At 52.2% G+C, this 25310-nt stretch overlaps 1 protein-coding gene across 1 annotated transcript; it reads right to left on the bottom strand.

The window, feature by feature from the left end:
- Positions 1-3783: 3783 nt before the first annotated feature.
- bckdhb (branched chain keto acid dehydrogenase E1 subunit beta) lies at positions 3784-25060 on the bottom strand. Its single transcript, XM_084707203.1, has 11 exons — positions 24840-25060; positions 24258-24335; positions 24027-24095; positions 21539-21672; positions 20649-20804; positions 19696-19804; positions 18960-19057; positions 18340-18450; positions 8509-8595; positions 4641-4791; positions 3784-4406 (listed from the first exon to the last, which is right to left on the bottom strand). The coding sequence occupies exons 1-10, from the start codon at positions 25006-25008 to the stop codon at positions 4651-4653; spliced, it is 1152 nt and encodes a 383-aa protein (XP_084563329.1). The 5' UTR covers positions 25009-25060; the 3' UTR covers positions 3784-4406; positions 4641-4650.
- Positions 25061-25310: the final 250 nt, after the last annotated feature.

Raw genomic sequence — 25310 nt, 5'->3', positions numbered from 1 at the left:
ATCACCCTGGGAGTAAATACCGCACCCGCCTGGCACATGCCAGGCTGCTGGACTCAGAACTGCTTCGGGGAAGTCTCACTCCGTCCAACTACACATCTGCTGTTGATGACTCACGACCATGCCTCTGGATACAGATCGTAGCCAGGAATGTATCAGGTCCGAAGATGATCTGTTGATGAGAGGAGGAGCTTCCTAACCTCTCTGCCCTGCTCCTCCAGGGCTCCCCTGGAGCCTAACAGGAGGGCTGCTCCAGGAGAGTTATTCTAACAGCCCAGGAGGTGGTTCATAGATACATATTCTTCTCCTGTCTCTCTCCCTCTCCCTCTCTCTCTCTCTCTCTTTCCCTCTCCCTCTCCCTTCTCTTCACCCCTCCTCCTCTCCTTCCTCTTCACAAACTCCTCATTTTATCCTCCAGCTCCTCCTCCACCTCTATTCCAATGTCTCCCCCCCCACCCTATTTTTTCTTTCCACTTTTATTGCGTCCTCTCCCCCTCTTCCTTCCTCTTCAACTCTTCCTTTCCTCCTTTTCCCTCCTCTCCGAAACAGTGTTCCTTAGGATCCTGCAACACCACTGCCCGCAAAGACACACACCACTGCAGAGATGGGGAAAAGTGAAAGAGACAAAGAATGATTCCGATCATTGGCTTTGTGACAAGCAAATGGCAACATATTTTCACTGGACTGGAAACAGAACTGGACCTATTTGAAAGGTGTGGTTTGCTGTCCTCATATGACCAACCAAATAAACACTGCTGTCCCAATTTAGATTAGATCCATACTGACATGGCTCTGGTCCTGATTGGACTGAATGCTCTGCTGTACTGTTCTAGTGATGGGACGATTTAACAATTTGAGAGTGGCCAGTTCCACTGGAGATGTTTCCATCAATAAATCTCTCCTGTAGGAGACATCGTCAGGAGATACCGCACCAGAAACAAGAGTACAGTCTGTTCTGCTGTTTTGCAGTACAGTCTCCAACACAGATGGTAACAGAAGTTCTCCCCGGGTCAGGACAGGTTTATTTTCATTCAGAAACGTCACCTCCACCCTGCTCCCGAACCGGTGAACTCACCTCCACCTGACTCTGGGTCATGTTCCTGGCTGTCTGGTTGGAATGGAGCAGTAATGATGTTGGCGGACAGCATGTGTTTGTGTTCACAGTCAGCTTGATGCTGGTGCTTTTGGCTGGACCCCTACATACATCACACTCCCTCCCCAAACAAGCTCTACCTCGCAGATGGAAAGCATTTGTTTGGTGTCAGTTTTCACACTGGTTTTGGGCATGAAATAGTCTTAAGGTAGGCTTGGTTAAGAAAGGCTTTCTGGAGACTTAGGCTCAAATATAGTAGAAATACATACACACACCCAAGCATGGACACTTGTCACGTGAATGCACAGAAATACACATGCTCTTGCGCACACACACCACCCTGTCAAGAGACGGCTTTTCTTGTTGGCCACAAGGATTTAAGTGTTTTTAGCCTCACATGCGATGCTCCCTCAGTCAAACGCCCCTCTGCAAATGACTGTTGCCACTGCCATTAGTGGGACGTGCGTCACATGACCGACCCTCTGTCTCTGACAGGAAGTCATTGGTTCGTAAACACTTCAGGCCAGGAAACAAGACCTTCGCTCTCCTTAGCAACGTGACATTGCTCCTTTCCCTCCCCTTAGCAACTGGGCATAAGACCTTAAGGCCTTAAAGGCAAACAGGCATGATTCAACTGGAGGGAGAGATCTGCATGTGAGAGGAACAGAGCTAGAGAGACAGAGAGCAAGACAGAGAGTGGACCGAACAGCTGGCCTGGAGATGCTTTTTGTTGTGTTTCCAGCTGTCATTTCCTATTTGCAGTGAACTCACAGACTCCATACTGAAGAGTGTCAAATTGAGTGTATAATATACAAATATTTAGTATTTAAACTTTCAGTCTTGGATACCAATAATCCTCAGAATGTCAAAGTTGTCCCTAGGCTGTACGTATGTAGACCATACAGAGATGGTCTCCACTGTTTCTCAGGAATATCACACAGTTCCATTTCATCAGAAACACATGCTATACCCAATGTTTGGATAATCTTTTCTCTCTGCTACGAAGCCTGAACGGGTTTACCACAAGAAAAGGTCTCCGAAGTTTGTATCAATATGAAGACCAGCATCCCTCTCTTCCTCTATTACAAAGAAGTCATAAAAACATGTGAACTGTTTCTCATTTCTGGTTCAGAGTTCCTGCCTGGAGACTGAAGTGAAGGATGAGGACGGTGGAGGGGCAGATGTATGGAGGGATGGAGCAGATCAGAGGAAACATCCATCCAGATGTCTCTGTGTTGGACGGCGAAGGCATGCCGAACGTGCCAATCGTCTAATTGGTTACTGACACAGTCTCTCAAGTAATTGGTTATCGTGGTCATTTGGGGACACATGTGGCTGTGAGTCCAGAGGGTGGGGGTCGGAGGTGGGGGGGGCGAGGGAACCTGACAGTTGTCGCTATCTGTGTCTGCCTGGAACCAATCAGCTGTGGACGGCGTGAGGAGAGGTGGCGGTGCGTAGCCTCGAGGGCGCGTCGCTGATACCCGAGCCGGGTGGCACGTCCAGACGACAAAGGAACGACAGCCAGGGCCGCCGCGGTGTTGCAGAAGGAACATGTTCACACTTGGACGGCTACCGCTTCGTCGCCACAATCTACCGCACCCAGCTGGATCGAAATCCTCCATCTCTTATTTCCCCGCATCCTCTCTCTGGAACAGAATTTCATTTGAAAAGAAAAACAATCCATTGCACGTGTCATGGGGGTCCCAAGCTACCGTGCTGTGGAGCAGACCTCTACAATATGCCTGTCAACCCCAGAGAACTACAAAAGCTTTCGATTTAAAGTGGCTTTTTAAATCGAGCAGCTGTTGCAGAGGATGCTTCAGTGGTGACCTGCCCTACCCCAGCTCCATGCAAATATAGCTCCTAATGACACAGCAAGGCAGCGTGGGTACTGCGCACAGCCAACCAGAGGTCATCTCTACTGCCCCCAAGGGAGGGGCCACCGCACCGCTGCGACCGCCGGTCCCGCCCCTCGACAAAACCAAAATGACAGACGCCATTTCATCGTTAAATGCTGCCCCGTGGGCTTTTTTTTTGCGGTCTGAAGGCCGGAGGATCTTCATGGAGGCTCCGGTGAGCTCCGTTGAGAAGGGGCTGGTTAGTGGCGTGGCCCTAATGATCCAGCTGGTCGGCGGTGGTGTTTTAATGAAGCAGCGTTCCTCTTGGCGTGTCTGTTTATCTGATCGCCTTTAAAGGATGAAGCCGCAGCTTCCTGTCTCTGAGAGCCGCCAGTGATGAATTATGGGAGGTGTAGTTTTTTTTTTCTTTTTTTTTTTTTCTTTCAGGAGGCCAGATATGGCGTCTCGGTGCGTGTGTTCACAGCAGTCAGATGATCCCGACAGTCTCTGTTTGGAAGGTTCTCAAGACGAGGCGGTTTCCTCGAAGCATATCAGCAGGGTACTAGAGGGATGTCAACAATCCCCTCTGGCTCTCTGATGAACTGATGAAGGAGCAAATGATGTGCTTCACATTAGGACATTCAGTCCCCTGCTGTTGGTAGAACGATGCTTAGAGCACCCCAGCCAAGCCCAAACTCCTCTCTGTCTTTGCTCTCTTCCCACTCAATACAACAGCCAATAACTCTCATCTGTCCCTGAGCTACCAAACACACATAAATCAAATATATTAAAGAGTATTGAAAATATAGACATTTTAATCTACTCAATGTCCATACAGTCACCAATAACGCAGTGTACCACAGCAAAGTCCGTCACTTTATTTTTGATACAAACCAAAAGTTCATTATTTCGTACAATATATTTAATGTCACATAAGTTCATGTCCAACAAAATTGAAATGAGGAAGGCAATGAGTCAGAGAAAAGGAAAAAGAAAGAAGGAGAAAGAGAGAATGACAGAGAGAGAGGCTGATGGACAGACATCAAACAATGAAACTCAGACCGTAACAGCTCACAATAAGGAGGTTGAGGTAAATGCTCCAAATGTAATGTACTTTTTCAAAATTTAAACAATAATTCAATCATTAAAAGTTATTTTTGCTAGTTATAGTTGATAGGAAGCTTTCTGAATGACATTTTCGACGCAAACCTTTGTGCAATCTATACAAAAGACAGACGGACACAGCCCCACCGCCCCCTGCCGGTACAAGAAACCCCCCCCCCTCCTCTCCCATGCAGCACAATAACCGGGGGTGGAGGGAATGAGGGGGATGGGAGGGATAACAGTCTGAGGTTGTACAAAACAACTGGAAACACAGCCTCCAACATATTTTGCCTACGGGATGTTCTTCATGGCTGCCCATTAGCGTGATGGTGAACAGTGGACTGAAGTTCTGGGTTCAGGTCCTTCAGTTGTCCCTGGAAGAGAGAGAGAGAGACGGAGGGAGGGAGGGAAAGAGGTGGCGGGTGTGAATGTGGGAGAGGGAGGAACAGAAGACGATGGCAGCGGTGGAGGAGAGGTGGAGGAGAGGAGAGGTGGAGGGGAGGAGAGGTGGAGGAGAGGTGGAGGAGAGGTGGAGGAGAGGAGAGGAGAGGTGGAGGAGAGGAGAGGTGGAGGAGAGGAGAGGTGGAGGAGAGGTGATCTCTTCTCACCAGGTGGGCCTCAGTAGTTGATCATCTTCTTGACAGCCTCGAAGCACTTCCACTTGTCCGGGATGTAAAAGGGCTCGAAGATGTGCGGGAAGGGCGTGTCGTAACCACACACCCTGGCGATGGGGGCCTCCAGGTTCAAGAAACACTCCTCCTATTGACACACGCACACACAAAAGGACACACACATTTGTCAGTGTAAGCAAGTCGTGTCACTTACCTTGACACGACAGCACAGATTCAGCAGAATGCTGTTAGCTACAGACACTGTCAGCCAAAACGGCTAACAGAACCACACACACAACACACACACACACACACACACTCCAGGAGGATCAAGCAGAATGACAGTGTACAACACCAGATAATATAAAGGTTAGCTGAACCAGGATTTGGGAGAGCAATAGCCCCCCCCCCCCCCCCCCCCCCCTCTAACAAAAGCCAAAGCGATGAGGGAAGCTGAAAGTGTTTCTACAAGTTACCAGTTCTGGGATGTAGGCCCAGGGCTTGTTTGGGGATGCCTGTTTACATTTGCAAGGGACGCTAAATTGAACAAAACAAAAGCTACAGTTCATCTGGAGCGTTACGCATAATCTGGCAGGTTATGGGGCCCCCCGAAATAACAAAACGTTTCAAGCTGACGTCTAATGGATCGGTGTTTTCTTAGCCCAGCTTGCTCAGAGTCTGGCTGCAGGCAGGTGAAGGCTAAGCTAAAGCTCAGAGAGGCCACGCTAGCTTTGGCTGCTGAGTGGCAGTCGGCCAGGCAAGGCAGAGGGACTCTCCCACCGACACGACACACACCACACCCAACGAAGACAGGATGTGTCCAGCCAGGCCCGCATGCTTGCACACTGATATCAGGAGGATGAGTCATGCAGACACGGCTGTGTCGAAGTGAGGTCTCGACGAAAAAAATAAAAAAATAAATCCCAACAGCCCTTGGAGTCACCTTGGCTCGAAATGGTGGCATAGCGGTGGCCTGCTTACACGGGGGTGTTTGGACCCCCATTTCACACAGACGGGAGCATGGGACGAGTGGGAGTTGTGGAGCAGTCCACAGACAGGCCCGGTCTGGGAGGCAGAACCGAGACTGTAATCTCCTCTAAATACCCTGCTGTCTTACGGGAAGCCCAGCAAAGTACAGTCTCTCGTCTGGACGGTCACCACAGCTGGACAGACACACTGACAACGGGCCACACAGAGCCCCAGTCCGCCGTAATGGCTGTTTATCTTAGAGGAAGAGCCTCATTATATGCAATATACTTAAATGTCAGAATAAAAATATGACAGCATGGCCGGTGGATCCATGCGTGGCCGTCCCGCGACAATCACCCTCGCGGTAAAAATAGGCCCAGATGAGCAGTTGTGTGTTTAGACTCCTGCCACGCACAAGAGGTCGCCGGCGAAAGACCGCAGACCGTGGGAGGCTGGTCGTCGTCGCCGTGCGTCGACGTAACGGCCTATCACGGGCCACGCCACAGGCAAGGGTTGGCCACTTGAGGACGGACGGACAGACCGACTGTCAGTCCCTCTGGTCTTGCTTCACCCAGAACAATGAACTGACATACACAGACTCATGCACATAGACAGTCTGTCATGACTATGATGGGGGGGGGGGGGGGGGGTTGTGCTATACAGATGTTGAGACAGGCTTACTCAGGGGTCTTGTAGAACCCTACAAACACAGAGAGAGAGAGTGTGTGCGGGGAGGGCAAGCTGTTTTGGTTTCCTACTGACGCTGGCGGCCAAAGAGGAAGTCTTGGACATATCTGTGGCAGAACATGAGCCAGAGGGCAGGCGAGGGAGATGAAGCCCCTGAGAAGCAGCCACGCTGCCAGGGACCAGCACGGCCATCTGGACCGGGTCTTCCACACTCAGACCTACCGCCGGGACAGGATTTTGAGAACATCTAATCCAGATTTGTTCGGATACTGTACTGTGTACTGCATTCTGGCCGGCCCGCGCAACTCACTCTCGACAAAGGGAAAACAAACTAACAAGAAGGAAAAGGAGGTGACCTCCTCTACCCCTCACCCAGAGTTCTGGTTGTGATCGGAAAGGCATTTCTCTCTCTCTCTCAGTTCTCCTCAGTGGTGACTCCAGGTACACACACAAAGTCCCTTGCTTGCACATCCCTTGCTCCTGACCTAACGCCAGACTCTCCAGCCTTCCTTAGCACTAGACGAGGACACTTCCTGGGAGACAGTCCAGCCCCACCTCCGCACCCCCCGCCTGAGCTCCTGAGTGGTACACCCCAGGTCCACCCCTTGTCTGAGTCCCGTAGTCTGCTCCAAACCTTTGTGCAATCTTAACAAAATGCAGACGCAGCCCCACCACCCCCCCTTTGGGTACAAGACAGTGACTACCCCCCCCCCCCCCTCTCATGCAGCACACTAAATGGGGGTGGGGGGAATGAGGGGGGTGGGAGGGGTAACAGTCTGAGGTTGAACAAAAGAAATGGAAACACAGCCTCCAACATGCATTGACTCATCGCCGGGACAGGACTTTGAGGACATCGAATCCAGATTTGTTGCATTTGGATACTGTACTATGTATGCATTTTGGCCAGCCCACACAACTCAATTTAGACAAAGGGAACACAAACTAACCTCTCACCCAAACTTCTGGTTCTGATCGGAAAGGCTTTTGTGGCAGAGGAACACAGGCCCCCGGGCCTCTACTCACACCAGCAAGGCTGGAATGGAGCCCGTTCTGTTTGATGTCTAGTCAAGGATCAGGATAGTGCTGGATTCCTGTTGGGGTCGTAAAGCTGTGCCCGGTCTGATTTGTGTTGCTGAACCGATATCCTCTCTCTCTTTTCGTCTCTGTCCTCCTCACATCTCTCTCCCTCCCTCCTACATCTCTCTCTCCCCCCCCCCCCTCTCTCTCTCTCTCTCTCTAAATCATGTTCACAAATCAGTGTTTCCCCGTCCCTTGCTCCTGACCCAACGCCAGCCTCTCCAGCACCCCCAGCCTTAGCTCCTGAGTGGTACACCCCAGGTGCACCCCTCGTCTGAGTGGGCTGCTCCGGGCCTGTTAGGCGCTGGGTCATGGACTGGCCGGCTCCTCGGCTCTCCTAAACACCCTGGTTGTGAGGAACACCGTTTCCTGGGCTGTTGTTGTTGTCCCGGTGCTCTTAGCAGCGTGACCCAGCCCTGATTGCTCGCCACCTTCCCGTTAAAAGCCCTATTTTTAGCCTATATTTTTCCGCTGCGGCTCATTACCACGCGCTGCCCTCTGATGTTTCCGTGTGACTCATCCCATCCGACCGTAGGCTCCGCCCCCGGTCATCTGGTCAGGGGGTGGTGACCTCCATGGATGGTAGCCAGTCTCCTGTCCACATACCTGGCACTGTATGGTATGACGAGGCCCTTTCCAATAGAGGTTCGTCTGCCCCAGCCTCTAGAGATTAGGCTGAGTGTTCCTTTCACCCTCCATCTAAGCCCTGTCCTCCCCCATCAAACCCGCTGTCATCGCGTCAACGCAGGCCTTCATAACCGAAGCCGGCCTCCCGTGCCCCTCCATAGGGCGCTGTGCATCGGCGCGTCTCATTCTAGAACCTTCCGGCTGACAGACGGCGGAGGTCGTACGTGAGGAAGACGCGCCGGGGCGGCTGACCAGTCAGGACATCTTCTGGCACCTGAAGTTATTACCTCAGGGGGCCCACTGACAGACTGGTATCACTTTCATAGGCAAGGGGAGACGTTAACCCCCCCCATGCACACACATCAGACACACACACACACACACACATTGCCCTTGCAGAGATGCTCAATCTTTCTCTTTTGCCTGCTGCGTGTTCTCTGCCGCTTCCCTACCACTACTACACCCACACACACACACACACACACACATAATCTATCTGTCTTACCTGCACGGTGGAGCTGATTTCAGCAGCAAACCCTCCAGTGACTGGAGCCTCGTGACTGATAAGCAGACGTCCAGTCTTCACCACTGACTGTAAGGAAAACACACACACACACAGATCAATACAGGCTGCTTAGCATATTTGCTGGTACACTCTTTGGTTTCCCGGCTGCCACTGGGATGCCTGAAATGTCCTGGAGATGTGTGTGTGTGTGTGTGTGGACTGATCCTATACTGTAGGCCTAACAAGTTCAGCCATGAAACGTTCTGGTGTGAAATGATAACAGTTCAGATCAGTGTTTCCCTAACACAGAGATCACAAACGTCAAGACACATACTTTGGGCATTTTGCTTTATTGTGATTGAGATTAGAGAGACAGGACATGCAGGGGAGGGAGGGAGGGAGAGGACATGCAGGGAATGGTCCGCCCTGGAATCCAACCCAGGCCCCTGTAGTAAAGCTTTTGCCTACGTGGTATGCCCCCCCCCCATATGAATTACAACCTTTGTGAATGTGAACGTGTGTGTGTGTGTGGTTCAGGTGCTGGAGGGGCTTCCTGTGGTACCACCTTTAGACCAGAGGTGCTCAGGGGTACAGGGGGGTCCTCCAGGTAAGGCTGGGTGTGGGGGTGCCCTACAGACTGACGGCTCGCTCTGCTCACTGCTCTGGACCCTCGGGGTGACAGGCAAACGGACCCCGACGCGTTACGCCTCAGTGGCCTCGATGACTCGAGGTAAACCCGTTGACCTCGGCCGAGGCCAAGATCCCCTGGGTGCCCCTGTCGGTCTTGCCCTCTTGCAACACACACACGCACGTGCGCACAGTTTGCCGCGAGTCTTGTGAACACAAGCCATGAACGCACACGTTCCCTCCCCTCCAGGCAAGGCGGTGGCACAACCTCTCAGGGAGAAGCAGGTCCCAGGCCGAGGGGGAGACACAGACCGATGTGGTGCCGCACGTCATTAAAAACACAAAACAAGAAGGACCCGGAGACGACGGCAGACTGAATGTTGTTCTGCTCCACGGGGACGCTTTAAAGGTCACCGTCGCTCAGCCTGAAACACGAGGCTGAAATACGATATAAAATAAACACGCTGTCAGATTCAAACCTACCAGGCTCCCTCCCCCCCGCTCCAATCCGACACAGCAATCTGCCTTTACGAGTAGGGTTAGCGTTTTTTCCTCTTTTTTTTTTTTTTTTTTTACAGCCCATGGGCCTGTTTGGGTCTGGAGCCACTGTTTAGGGTCTGGACGGTGACTGAGTGGCTGGATCTGGTGTGTATGCGGGACTCGCTCCAGGGGAAGACGATAGGGTTGAGAAACAGACGGCGATCCCCAAATGTGTTCTTCGCCCGAAATGTTTCGATGTTTCAGAGTTCCGGTTTCCACCCGCAGTGCCGAAGTGAAGAATCGTACGAGTATAAAATGTGCTATAAAACTGGGGGGGTTAGACAGACAGACAGACAGACACACACACTGTACTCTCGTTCAAGGTCCTTGGGCCGTGTCACTTCCGGAGGACAGAGGGTGGTTTGGAGGAGAGAGCCAGTCGGGCTGTGTGGTTTGACCTCTATCTCTCGGTCCCCTCTCATTTAGCCATCGGAACCAGGCTTTCATGCTGGCTGACTCGGGCCCGGGTAGGACCACAACGTTGCAGAGCCGCAGAGACAGTGGCTAGAACTGGGCTAGACCACATATGAGGATGAACAGGGGACTGGATCCAACAGGAAATTACACGCTGTGGACCGCAATGCAAACACCGGGTTGAGGCAGGTCCAAGTTGGGTTGAAACAGGACTAGGCTGGGTTGAGGCAGCCTGGGTTGAGGCAGGACTAGGCTGGGTTGAGGCAGCCTGGGTTGAGGCAGGACTAGGCTGGGTTGAGGCAGCCTGGGTTGAGGCAGGACTAGGCTGGGTTGAGGCAGCCTGGGTTGAGGCAGGACTAGGCTGGGTTGAGGCAGCCTGGGTTGAGGCAGGACTAGGCTGGGTTGAGGCAGCCTGGGTTGAGGCAGGACTAGGCTGGGTTGAGGCAGCCTGGGTTGAGGCAGGACTAGGCTGGGTTGAGGCAGGTTGTTGGTCTCAGGCTGGGCCCAAAGCGAGGCTGCATGGCTACAGCAGAGGCTGAACTCAAGTGCTCATTGTGCAGCAGGGCTGTCATTAGGCTGGCCACCGGCTTAGCTGCTGAGGGGAGGCTGATGCTTACTAGCATTCCCACGCACACCCAGCGGAATAAACTACCGTACCCCGCCCCGCCCCACTCTCTGCCCTGGGCCTGAAGCTCTGGCTTGATTCACTCTACCCTACTTGCCCTCAGAAGGACAGCCAGCAAGCTGTGTTCACACCGGACTATCCTGACACGGCCTCAGGGTCACAAGGGTCATGCTGACACACACGCTCAAAAGTGACCGTTTCCCAGAGTTTGTTCCTCTTCTTCCCAGCCACGCCGTCAATCACCCCGCAACAGGAAGTGAAAGTTCAGAGGCGCGTCCTCGCCAGTGACGAGTCGTTCCTTCCGCGACCCCACTGGCGATGCTGCCTTTCTTTCTCCCCTGACACACACACGCGTGCGCGCACACACACACACCCTGTCATCATGTGCAGCCACAGGGGCCTAACTCAGCGCCACCATGGGAACTGTGTGACAGATGGCATCTTTAAAGTGGCGCAGAACAGGCGGCGGGGTGAGCCCGTGACAAACAAAAAGCCGGGTAAAACACAGAGGGAAACAGACACACACACAGAGAGGGAAACACACACATTTAAAGGGAAACAAAAACATGGACACACATACGCACACACTTAAGAGGGAAAACTCGAATATATCCACACACAGACTTAAGGGGAAAGGTACACACGCAAATACACACACAGGCAGGAGTGTCGCGGTGCTGGGCTTGTGTCCAGGCCAGCACTCGGGAGGAGCCAGGACGCCAGGGGAGACCTCAGACAGAAATAACTCCAAACATCCCATAATAGCTACAAGCGTCCCATAATAACTCCGAACATCCAGTAAAGACACATTAGAGCCAGTTGAACTCAATTACACCCTGACACACTCACCGTCACCCTGCCCTGGTACCATACGATATTACCTGTGCGCGCAGCTCCACGAGCGCACCTCAGACTGACTGGCAGGCGGCCAGGCAGGCAAAGCAATCATCTCTTCCACTGTCAAATGAGAACTTAATCAAGGGTAGTCGGCTCAGGTTGGTGATGACAAGGCTGACGGTATGAACCAGGTTCCAGGTGCTGCAATAATACATCCATAACCAGCCCCTGGCCTCTCCTCCGCAACCAGCCCCCTGGCCTCTCTTTCGTAGCCAGCCCCCTGGCCTCTCTTTCATAGCCAGCCCCATGGCCTCTCCTCCACAGCCAGCCCCATGGCCTCTCCTCCACAGCCAGCCCCATGGCCTCTCCTCCACAGCCAGCCCCATGGCCTCTCCTCCACAGCCAGCCCCCTGGCCTCTCTTTCATTGCCAGCCCCCTGCTCCAACCTTTCCACTCAGGCCTGCTATCAGCCTCACTTCCAGCTGACTTTGATGAGCTCAGTCTGTCCAGAACCTGGTCCAACACTCAGCTAAATCCACCCAGATCCGCTCCATCCCCCCGGAGCCAGACCTTTCCCAGTGGAAAATGGACACACAGGCCCCTCCACCCCGATTGGCCCAGTCCTCAGCCTGCCAGAGGAACACTTAGAAACCTCAAGCAGCTTCAATAGGAGGACTGGACTGGAACATTCTGGAGTAAACCAGCGGAGGCCAGGCTGGATATGCCCCCTTCCATTGTCCTTCTGTAGCGGCGCTAGCTAACGGAGTGACACAGAGAGGAATTCAACTCAGTGCAGAGCCCAGCTGAGGAATGCGAGCGGTGGCTGTTGCCTTCTGGATGAATGGAAAATCAGGCAGAGAGAAGGAGGGATATAGGGAAAAAAAGAAATAGGAGAGAAAGAGAGCAGAAAAATCCAAAAAGAGTCCCAACTGCAACACTAACCGTCTACGAGTGTGACTTCACTCTGGGAGCAATGGTGTCGTACTGCAGACCTCCAGGCACAGCCCCAGGCCCAGGCCAGGACCTGGAACTACCCCTGAAGAAATAACAACTATGACTCCATTTTCCGCTGATTAAACCATCGCGACACCACCACAATGACACATGAAACAGCTATGACAGACTAAGGGGCCAATACCCCCCCCCCCCCCCAAGCTAGAGCTCAGTGTTCCTTTAGTGTAATAGAGAACCGGGCGCAGACGCAGGCCCAAACCCAAACCACAGGGTTTTTTTTTTTCATGTGTCATTCTAGGCAGATGGTTTCATGTAACTGTCAATACTGCGGTACGATGTGGAGTATGCAAGCAAGCAAGTTATCAGCGCATACTCTGCCATACCGACTGGTTAGTCAGTTAGGAAAAACCGGATCAAGCGATCCACACCTACCGCAAAGCTTAATCGAAGTTGGGAGGTGAATTCAACGGTGATTATGTCGACTTTATTGACCTTCACAGCTGGTTGGAAGGTTTAGCGCATTCTGCATGAACACGTCTGTAATAAATTACCCTTCTAATTGAAAAGTGATGTCTGTAACAGAGTTGGGGGATTGCGTTTTGTGTTTGTTTATCTTGGTCTTCCATTCTGAGCTCAAAGCGAGAGATGAGTTACGGCCAATGAGACCCGTCGATATGGGGATGTCAGCAGCGAGCGTTGACGCCAGCGTCTTAGGAGCTCGGCGAGCTAATTTAAAGCTGCTGTCTTATAGTTGCCTGCATTCTCCCCTCGGTCTGGCGTGCGTGCACACACACACGCGCGCGCAACCCCGGTCACCTCGCCACCTTCATTCAACTGATTACTGAAGAGAGCGAGTCGGGTCCTCTGGATTCCAGCTGAACACAGTTCCGACATGGCCTCTCAGCGACCCGGCCGTCTCCTCTCCGCGCTGTCCTGCTCAGGGCAGACACGGCACCAACAACAGTCCCCCTTTAACGCACACACACACACTCTGGTTGTTTCTGTCGACATGGTGCCCGTGACTTGGAAACGTTTGGGGTCGACCGACCCTGCCAGGGAGTGAACACCAAACCTCACACTAAAGCTACCATGCTAACCAGCGACGTTTTATGTTAAGAGGCCGGTTTGCATCGGAGTCTTAACTCTGCACAAATACAGTATTGCTGTTATTAGGTTTAATTGAGAAGTTCCCACAGTGGTTTATCTGGGTCCATGTTGATCACAACAGAGCCACAACAGTCTGCTCTGCATCATTTACATAGCCCCCAAAAAATTCACGCAGAAAAAAAATATATATAAAACATTTCTATAAATGTGAGTTTCCATATCGGACTGTGGTCAGGGGTGCTGGAGAGAAAAAGACTGTTTTCCATTCTTCATCCTGGCAAAACAGCTTTGGAAAACAACAACCGTACTTCACTTTGAAGCCTACATCAAGAAACCAGACAAAAAAAAAAAAAAACCTTATGAGTCAAAAAACACTTTATGTATTCTCCCATAAAAAAATGCATAATTATGGATTTGCTTTAGCGAGCATAGCCACAAACAAGGATGAGGCACAGTCTGTTAAACTGGACGCAGTGTTCCAAAAGCAGGTCTCTGGTGTGTGTTTGCCCTGCATATTCATTCCACTTCAGCAGTTTTCATGTAAACAGCCTTTCTCTACTCTCAGTGACCAGGTACTCTGGTCACCAGCTGTCTTTGACTAAGACCCACATTAAACCTAAAACACTTAGAACTGGAGACCGGCAGCCTGATAAATAGCTCTTATCAGCCGCCAGCCAGCCGGCAGGCTCCATAGCCAGTCAACCAGTCAAGCAACAGTGCTGAACTGACACCACTACACCTGCTCTCCTCGCTTCTCTCCTCCTCTCTCCGTCCGTCTCAGTCCCTACCTCTCACGGTGGTCAACGCTCGAGTCAGTGACGCACAGAGACGGCCGGGATGTGAGAGGGAGCATCGCCCGCGAGTCTGGACGGAGCCCACGAGCCGAGCCGCGTCCTGAGGTGACTTCTGGCTGCGCCGGTGAGTTGACTGGGTTCATCCAGAGACACTTCTGGATCAGACCTGCATCTCTCCCCTGCCACACAGACATCTCTTTCCATCTCTGGAGGCAGGAAATCAACGTGGAATGACACAACGATAACAGCCTATAAAAGGTATTCGTATAGAACCTGAGAAAGCGGATCATTTTTCTCACCATAGGGTGGCCTCCCCAGCCCAATCCCAAGCAGCCTATAATGGATATGGACTTAGCTCTATGAGATTTCCAGTCAAGGGTGTTGGGGGTGGAGGTTGGGGGCGAGCAAAGTGAACCGAACTTTCCCCATCCTGGTGGTCACATGACCCTTTTAACCCAATAGTGACCAGGGTTGGAGGTAAGGATCAGGGTTAGCCTTATTTTGCTATTATTAATAATAAAAGATTCCTTATTTAGGTTTATTTCTAGCTTTATGTCTGGCCTCTGACCTCCTTTCAACCATCATCAAAGCACATGTCTGGTATCATGTCTTGAGTATGACCTCTGTATGACTTCTACGACCTCTGGAAAAACAGTCAAAAGTATAGGAGGACCGCCTGACACACTCCCCTCCCCCCCCCCCCCCCCACCCACGCCCCCTTCTCAGTACAAACTATGGGCCAACCACATTTACCATGACAGAAAACAGACCTTCGCCAGGAAGCCATGCGAAGCCACACAAACATGATGTACCATGAACTCTCCTAACATGCGTTTAATGAGTGACAAGGGCCCTCGCTGCTGGAGCCAGACTCCCCAAGTTCTCCCTGCCACAGCCTGGTTCACTTAGCCAGTTTGGTCCCCGGTGTATTTGTTTTGGCTTTCCCCTGAGGGACGGGGGCACCCAGCCAGCTGTCCGAAAAAAGGGGGGATCTGAGGCAGAAGCAGACAGCAGAATTTGGTTGAGGTTTGGGACTGGATGGGGAGGGGAACAAGGAGGTCCATTGTGGCGAGAGGTGAGGTGATGCGGGGCCCTGAGCCGCAGGCAGTCAGGCTCTTTCGCAAAGGATCATGGGGAGCTTCATCTTCAACCAGACCTCACAAATGGATGACTCCATTGCCATCCAATCAGCCGGCTGCCCTCTGTCAGCAGTTTGTCCGAGGCCCTAGCTGGCCCTTACAAACAGGGCTCACGGGCCTGATCGGAGTCTGGAAACCAGAACTGAACTGACGGATCGTTCTAATACGTCACTGTGGCAGGTTCGACCGGCTGGCTGGCCTGACCAGCAGAAGACCTGGAAGAGGGAGATGGAGCATGTCTGGGTGGTCATGTTATTCAGCCATGCAGAGGAGTTGGACTAAAATACCAGGAGATCAGGGAGTCCAAATAGAAGGCAGAATTCAAACTGGTTAGCTTGCGCAGACCTACAAGGTCTACACTGACAGAGAGAGACAGACTCTTCCCCCCCCCCTTCCTCTCCTCCACCCTTCCTCTCCTCAAATCACGCCCTTCCTCTCCACTCATCCCCTCTTTCCCTCCTGGGCCATGGAATTGGACGTCCGCGCGAACGGCTGCCTGTAATGAACCTATTAGTCCAGAAGGACCTGAATGAATCCACTGGGCACAGTCCAGGCCCAGTCCAGGGGCGGCTGTGGGCCCGGAGACCCGACTGGCCCCAGCGAGGCCAGGACACTTCCCCCTGCGGTGAGCGCACAGCCCTGGGCCTGGCAGGCCTAACCTCCCATTCAGCTGATCCCTAAATGAACGACTATTACGTTTAACTGGGCCACTGCAGGCCCACACGGCCCGCGTCGCCGGTCTCTGTTTGACTGGGATCCCCTCCCACGTCCCCTGGGTCAGATGGAGCGGAGTGGTTTTAGGGTTTCAGTCAACATCTGGCAAGGCCTCCACTGGAGCGCGTCTGCGATCACACTCGCGCGCACACACACATCCCTGGATCGACCGAGCCGTCGGAAAACGGCATCGATCCCCCGTGCTCAAACACACACACACACACGAGGGCGGTAACAACCTCCCCACACACACACACACCGCTCGCTGTGACTCACAGTGCTCTGCAGATATAATAGGCCACTCAAAACAGAGCGCGCGTCCTCCGGCTCTCCACAGTGCGCTAATCAGCCAATTAGAAGGCTGACGGCGTCGCAGCGCCGGGAGTATGCCGGGTGATTTAGACACCAGGATTAGGAGTCTGGCACTCGGACATGCTGGAGGCTGACATGCTGGCATGAGGGGCCGGCCCCAGAACCGGTCTGGAGTCACCAGGGTCAACCTAGGGAACCAGAGAGGATGGGGTTAGCGGCTGCTAGCCTCTGCTAGCGGCTGCTAGCCTCTGCTAGCGGCTCCTAGCCTCTGCTAGCGGCTCCTAGCCTCTGCTAGCGTTGTCGCGGTTCACGTACACAGACTTTGAGAGGGTGCTACTATCACTGGTGTCTAGATGGTTGAGATGAGAGGACCAGAGAACGGAGGGGGGGGGGAACGGTTTCCCAACACTGGAGCTGCTGGACCACCCATGCTCACATTCTACCCGTCCTCCCCCACACCTGCGGTACAGAGGATGTGAAGACGTTTGGCCTAGCTCCATCCCAGTGAGGTCATCCTTCTCCGGCTCTCATCGTCTGAACATGGTCAAACCACCTCAGGATGAGTGAGTGAGTGACTCAGAGAGAGAGAGAGAGAGAGAGAGAGAGTGAGTGAGAGAGAGAGAGGTCTTACATCAGACATTCTCTGACAAACACCCACATTTGTTTTCAGTTTCAGACATAAAGGCACATCTGGACATGGGGATGCATTGCGCTTTGGACTGATTTTAATGGCGAAAACAAAAGCTTGTAACATGCAGTCATACGTGGCAGCCTGGACAAAATGACTTGTGGCTCTGCCTGTGATTAATTCATGCCCTTCCGAACTAATAGGTTGATTAGAGGCGGCCTCTACATAGACGCCACATCATACCCCAGGAGAGGAAGGGGGGAGGAGAGGAAGGGGGGAGGAGAGGAAGGGGGCAGGAGAGGAAGGGGGCAGGAGAGGACAGGGGTGAAAAGATAGGAAACAGGGAGGAGGGGAAATGAAGGGGGGGGGGGGGGGAGCAGAGCAGAGCAGAGGAGGAGAAGCGTTGTTGACAAGACCAACATGGCAGCTTCCCCAGGGAGCAGACCGTGCTTTATAAACACGCTCCATGGAGCCATGTTAATGGGGCGGCACTTCAGAAAAACCGCCACGTTTATTATTATTATCATCAGTACTAAGATGAGTCACCATGGGGTGTCTGTGCAACAAACATCACCCTGACAGACATCTGGGAGGCTCATTTCCAGGGCTCAGGGAAACCAGACACTGAGACTCAGGAATACTTCATTAATGCAGGTTGGACGGACCATAAAATAACTACCCTGACACCGTAATCGTGTCCCCGAGTCTCGACTGTTATGGCACACACAGACACAGACACACACATCAAGGCGCGCGCGGGCACACAGACACACAAACATCACAGGGGCGCGCGCACGCGCGCACACAAACCCAGCCACAGGCCGAGACAAATGCACACGCGGAGACACACAAGCACACACAGTGTAATACCCTTTTATGACTGCTGGTTATGTGATAGTCTGGCATCGGTAGAACGCAGCACAGATCTACTGGCCCTGTGTTGTACCACAGGGACCCTCAAACTACCTTATTAAACTACAGCAGAGACACAAAAGCTTTGCCAAGAAGCCCATGTGTGTGTGTGTGTGTGTGTGTTAGTGTGGGAGAGAGAGCAAATCAGGACAGCAAAGCTTGATGCTTCCCCCCCACATCTCTCCCACCTTTAGCATCGTATAATGTGTGTGTGTGTGTGTGTGTCACCTTGCAGATCGTCTCACTGTCCCAGGGCAGGATGGTCTGCAGATCAATGAGCTCACAGGACACGCCCAGTTTCTCCTTGGCCATGGTGACCACCTCTCTCATCACATGAACCTGAGAGGGGGGGGGGGGGAGAGAGACAGAGAGACAGAGAGAGAGAGAGAGAGAGAGAGAGAGAGAGAGAGAGAGAGAGAGAGAGAGAGAGAGAGAAAGAGAGAGAGGGAGACCGAGAAGTGGGGGGTCACGGGGGAGCAGGACAGACAGCCATCACTTCTGGTCGACTTTGAGAGATCAAAGGCATTGGAGGCAAAAAATTGAAATCCCCCCCCCCCTCAAGTCTTCTCCCCTACTGTTAAATCCACCCCCCCCCTCCCCCCTCCCATCAGTCACTCCCCCACGCCCCCCGGCAGTGTGGGCGAGAACGAGCCTGGCTTTGAGGCAGCTCTTTGTAAGAGGGGAGCTGAAGACTGTAAACCCTGCAGAGAGGAGGGGAGCAGGTGTGAGGCTGTCATGTCCCTCCCCTGCTGGGAGGCACACACACACACACGCACACAGGAGATCGTGTGTAGAAGCTGATCCCTGATTCTGCTATAACACACGCACACACACACACCAAATCCTACCTGCGTTCCCCAGGCAACCAGAGTGACATCACTTCCTTCCTCTATGACCTCTGCCTGCGAGAGGGGGATGGTGTAGGACTCCACTGGAACCTGCTCCACTGGACACACACAGACACACACACAGACACACGCAAGTCCATACTCTGCTCGACAAGGCTTCTTTTGCACACGTACGTCCCTCCGCAAACACCTGCATGACAGCGTTGCGTCGAATCTTGGCGGGGATGCCTCTCCTGTCATCACATCAGGTTGCAACCTGATGTGAGCTCCTCAGGATGGAGAGGGTGAATACGGGGAAGAACAAACACAATACTGGAGAGACGACCAGCACATATCACACACACACACACACACACACCCACACAGAGGAATATGGATGATTACAGCCCCCAACCGCAACACATGTTCACATTGGCCTCAGGCTCACACAACTCATTCGATATGGGGCTTTCCAGAACTCATCAATCAGCTGTTAGTTTGGTGTGTTTTCTGCATCAGTCCCACCTATGGGTTGAGACACACGCACGCCCTGAACTAAGTCTAATGGAAGGAGGAGTTTGTGTGCGCGCGCACGCGCGCTACTGCTTCCTGTTGAGAAAGCCATAAGCTGCAGGGTTAATAGGGCGTAGTTCGAAGGCTCAGGCGAGAAGGAAGGAATCTGTGAATGCATAGAGCAGCTGTGTGGAAGCACACACGCACACACACCCTCTCACACACACACACACACTCCTCTCACCTGCAGCTCTGTACAGGATCTTGGGCTCGAAGAATATACAGGGGTTGTCGTCAGCGATGCAGGAGAGAAGTAGCCCCTTACACTGCACTGGGCCCCTGGGGATAACCACCTGGCAAACACACACACACACAAAGTTATGATCCAACATTTATGGTTTCCTGTTCGAGTGTATAGGTTAGCTGAGTCCTGAGGACAGTGGTGGCGAGGTGGTGGCGTGAGAAGTCCGCATCTTATCAGGATGACCTTCAGAGAGCCGGCGCAGGATGTTGACTGTACTCGCTGCAGATACACCACCACTGACGAGGCGCGCTCGTAAACCTGCTCTCACCGGCCTCAAACCTGCTCTGACCGGCCTCAAACCTGCTGTGACCGGCCTCAAGCAGGGGGACCGTCCACCGTGTGGGCGCGCGCCTGTGCGGGCGCAGTGTTTGACATTTGTAACCCGCGCTCCCGGAACCACACGTGCGTCAAATCGAAATGGCGGCCGATGGGATGCGTCTCTCCGACCACCTGCCCCCCTCTCTCCCCCCCTCCGCTCCCCCCCGGCAACCTCCAGGTCTGACGCACGTGCATCGACCTGCCTGGGCTCCTCTCTCTCCCTCATCTAACCAGATACGTGTGTGTGTGTGTGTATTGGGGGGCTATGGAAAGGGGAGAGGGAGGGGGTCATTGGGCTATAACCAGAACCAGGAGTCTCAAGTGTTCCACTGGATGCTCGGCTCATTAAAACTCGAAGGAGTGAAAGAGTTGACCTTAAGTCAGCCCGCTAGCAGGTCTCCCAAGTACAAGATTTGAGCTCCGGGTCTCATCCAATTATCTGCGGGAGATACTAAACGTGGACGACACAGAGGAGGAGGCGGAAGAGGAGGAGAGGGCGAGAGAAGGACAGAGAGAGACAGATAAACAGAGAGAGAGTCAGAGACCCAGGACAGGAGGTGGAGGAGGGCACCGACCTTGATGCCGGGGCAGTGTGCGAAGAAGGCCTCGGGGCTCTGGGAGTGGTAGAGGGAGCCGTGACCCACGCAGCCCCACGGCGCCCGGATGGTCAGCTTACCACAGTCAAACAGGTTCCCCGAACGGTACCGGTACTTAGCTGCCTCGTTCACTATCTGAAGAGACAAGGGAGGGGAGGAGGGGAGGAGAGACAGGAGAGGAGAATGGAGGTGGACAGACAGGAGAGAACAGAAACAAGGGTTGAAACCCAGCGAGACCACACGTCACCCCCAGTGTCGTTGGCACCTGTTGCTGGGTGGTAGAATGCATCAGCAGATATCGTTAATACGGAGCCGTGTCGACATGGCAGGCGGCCAGCCAGCCCCTTTGCATTGTGGTTCTGCTTCTCCTGGTGCTTTAATGCTGTCTAATTACAGCCTCGTCAGGGGACATGCCACTCACGGTACAGGAGCCAGGTGTGAGCAGTTAGGAATATTAGCAGACAGGAAGAACACATCAGCACCCTGCCTGTCTCTCTCAACCCCCCCATCCTCCACCTAGACCTGCCTGTCTCCCTCAACCCCCCCCCATCCTCCACCTAGACCTGCCTGTCTCCCTCTACCCTCCCATCCTCCACCTAGACCTGCCTGTCTCCCTCAACCCCCCCCCATCCTCCACCTAGACCTGCCTGTCTCCCTCTACCCCCCCCATCCTCCACCTAGACCTGCCTGTCTCCCTCTACCCCCCCATCCTCCACCTAGACCTGCCTGTCTCCCTCTACCCCCCCATCCTCCACCTAGACCTGCCTGTCTCCCACAACCCCGCCATCCTCCACCTAGACCTGCCTGTCTCCCTCAACCACCCATCTTCCAGAGGGAGTGAGAGAGAGAGAGACAGTGGGGGATCTGACCTGGTCGAAGGCAGGGTAGATGTAGTCAGCAAACTGGATCTCGGCAATGGACGTGGCTCCTGCTACAGCAGCTCCGATTCCAAATCCCACAATGCCCTGCTCGCACAGCGGCGTGTTGAACACCCTGTCCTTCCCTGAGGAGACGAGAGGAGAGGCTTGCTCAGACGTCTGGAGCTAGCCATTCGCGTTAGCAAAACCTAAAGCTAGCAAGCAGACAGTCGGGTTGCCAAAAAGGATTTACCCCCAAACGTACACACTTTCACCTCAAAATACCCCAATGGCACGCAGTATTTTTGGATCAATTATGAATAAATCCTCCAATACACAGGTGTATAGTAAAACGTTTAGCACAATTGAGTATGGTCAAAGTGCATTGGAGACCCTCCTTGTGTGTGCTAGTGAGCCTGGGTGAGAGACCCAGTGTTTGCAGCCTCCTCAGAGTAGACCCAGACACACGGCCAGGCAGCCTCCACCCTGTAATCTGGGAGGAGCCCCGGGAACAGGGCTCTCCATGTGGGAACCAACGCTATTTCTGTCCTCTGGCACTTTGTGTAATCGCCAAGCTCAGTGTTTTTTCGGCTGCCCCCAGCTCCACTGCTGTCCAGTCAGCCGCGACCTCAGGTGACCGTTGCTGGGGGGGGCGGGGTGCTGACTCTGTAGGCTCTGACTGCGCCAACTCTACGGATTTGGGGTGAAATACAGATCAGTGTGCGCTGTCTGGGAACTGGCCTGGTAGGCGACAGACCCTAAACCTCTTTTTGATCTGGTTCTGTTATGAAATAATCGTCATTTAGGGTCAAACTCTGGTTCTGACAGTGAGACTGTGATGGAAGGACTGTTGCTTGAGGTTTACATGCTCACAAACACACACACACACACAGACACACACATACACCAAAGCTTCTGACCTTTAAGGAGCAGGGGCACAGACAGGAGACAATAAGAAAGGGACAGCGAGTGACAAACGCCAGGAGCGAGAGAGAGAGAGAGAGAGAGAGAGAGAGAGAGAGACATGGTGGACGGCTGTTTCTAGGTGACCTGTGTTCAGCCGCAGCGTGTCTAGAGTGGAGGCCGCTGGAGAGGAAGCGAGGCTGGCCTCAGTTATATCCCTGCTGTACTGCCACACACACACACACACACAGCTACCTGTTAACCTGCTCTGACAAACTCATGTCTGTGTGACAGGACCTGGCCAGACTGTCTGGGGGCTGACCTCCCAGTTCACCTGGAGAGAAGGATGAAAAACAGCTCATTCTCTCTCTCCCCCCCACCTCCCCTTCCCGGAGAGAGGCACAAAACCGTTGACACGGGGATGAGATGGAAAATAATTATGTTTGAGGTGGCTGAGCATGGCTGACGTCAATGGAGACAAAAGGCAGCAGGAAAGAGACAGATTTGTAAAGCTCGCACTCCAACCCTAATCACACATCCCACCCAGGGTGCACTCTGCTAGACTCTGGTAAGGGTGGTGTGGGGGGGCAGGAAGGAGAGGTGTAATTGAATAGGAAGAGACACTTGGATTCATTGTGACGTGCATGTCAAAATGTGCGGGATGGTAATTGGAAGAATCTTATCGTCATATTATAGTGTAGCTCTTCACCAACGCTGTGAAGCGATGAAATCCAGTCAACGTGATCTACCATTCACGTAAGACACTTATAAGGTACACCAGATCTTGTCAGAGTTTGCTTCCTAGGTATCCTTTAAGGTTGACAACAGAATACGCAGGGCCCTTCTGGACCTGTGGGTAGTCAAAAACGTAAAGAGCACATTCCCTATGAATATGTCATCCTGTACTGCCACCTAGTGGCAGACCACTTATGTCACCACGACACTAGGAAAAGTATTCCTTCCTAATCCTCCTTTTGTGTTGGTTTCATGGTAATGATTCTGTGTTCCCAGCTCAACATGACCACCCAGTTATAGCTGATTATAAATCCATAATAATACATTCATAATCATCCACTGTTGTGTTACATCTCAAGTTATTGTGAAAGTTTTAAACTTTTATTTGCTATTTATGGCCTGTAGGCCTCTTTAACCTGACCTCATACAACATGTTTTACAGTTTAAACAAAAATGAAGAAAGGAGTATTTTGACTTGAACAAATACTTAGATGAAACATACTGTGCTATTTATTAGATTATTGTGAGGGTCTGGGAGAGGAAGTTTGACCATCCTATGAATAGACATGTGCATGAACTCATACACTAACTGTAGTCTAAGCCATTCTAATGGTTGGTCATTTTTTTAAATGTTGACCAGAGCACAACAGAACATTTAAAGCAACTACCTCAATTTATGGTGATCTCAATCCACCACAGAAGCAAAACAATTATGGGAAACAAATCCCTTTTTCAGCTCGTACACTCATAATACATAATGTTTAATTGATTTCCTGTCAAGTTTCCTCCATGGTTGTAGTTTGATTTGCTCCAGCAGTAGGGAGTGAGTGTGGTGAGAGTAACACAGGACTGAAGTTCTTACCATATTTGTCACGGAGTCCCACCGTGCAACGGAACACCCCTCCAAAGGCAACATCCTCCCCAAAGATCACTTAGGGACAGTAACCATAGAGACTCATGTCACACATCGACAACACACAATACAAACAAATGACAGTACAAAAAGCTGGACAACTACAAGTTATTGTTCAGAAGGGACCTTTAAACGTTTTTATTTTACGTGAATACAATCCACAGTGAAATGTTGAGCTACCTGCTGTGGGGTCGCTGGCAAGAGTGTTGTCCAAGGCACTGGTCACAGACTGGAATAAATTCATCTTTGTAGTGGGGCCTTGGAAAATATAGAATTATTTATCATTTTCCACACAAGGCCTAACATTTGACTGTATTCAAGTCATTTTTGTAATTTTGTACAATGCTGTATTCTAGGGGAAAATAGATTGACATTTCAGCACTTGAAAGCAATTTAAGGGGCCATCCTTCTCTGCACTGATTCAACATAATTTATGTTGACTGGTGTCATTGGGATGCAAGACCGAAACACAGTTTCTTCATTAGAGTGGTTTGTGCAATCACTAGCGTACAAAACGTAGCATTGGCCCTGCTACAAGTAGTAGAAGGCTATAGAAATTAGCCACTTTATGGGTTTTGTAACCCTTGTTTTGAGCACAGCTGATACGATCGTGTACGTGCCCAATACCTATTGTAGTCGATGCTTGTGCTTAAAAGCATGTATCCTCTAACCTGACTTGGTAAATGGAACAAGGGCACTACTAGCATACACACCGGTACCCTTATAATTTAGTAAGCTAGCTAGCCTAGCTAACCCACTTACCATAGTTTGTGGGAACAGGGTCAGGGTGATATGTGAAGTGTGCATGTCTCCGCTGTGTCTTTACTTGAGAGCTGCAGCTGGGGGATAGCTTGAGCAAGGAAGTACCGAGACAGCTCTGGACATTGTTGGTTCGGGAACCTCGGAGTAAGAACCGTGCAGCGGTCGCCATCCTTGTTATTATACTTGGAACAGGAAGGACAAGCAGTCAGCCCTCCATGTGGAAAATGCGGGTATGATTGGCTGGGGAGGTGGGCGGTAATAGCGACAATGTCGGTAAGGCTGATCGTTTTGTGTCAAAGGTTCTGCCGATGAGCGGGGTTTTTAACCGTGCATGTCGTTTTTAGCTATGACTTGCAGCTGTAGTGTAGTTCTGTATGTCGGTCGGTCGACCCAAATTGCATGCGCTTAGGTCACAGTTATTGCGAAGCTGGCCTTGTTTTTTTGGCCATGGTGTGAAAGAACATTATACTT

The sequence above is a fragment of the Hypomesus nipponensis genome, chromosome 2 (genome assembly GCF_054491055.1).
Source record: "Hypomesus nipponensis isolate SF chromosome 2, ASM5449105v1, whole genome shotgun sequence".
Taxonomy (NCBI): domain Eukaryota; kingdom Metazoa; phylum Chordata; class Actinopteri; order Osmeriformes; family Osmeridae; genus Hypomesus; species Hypomesus nipponensis.
The sequence above is the reverse complement of the archived record's forward strand: the minus strand, read 5'-3'. Positions and strand labels throughout refer to the sequence as shown.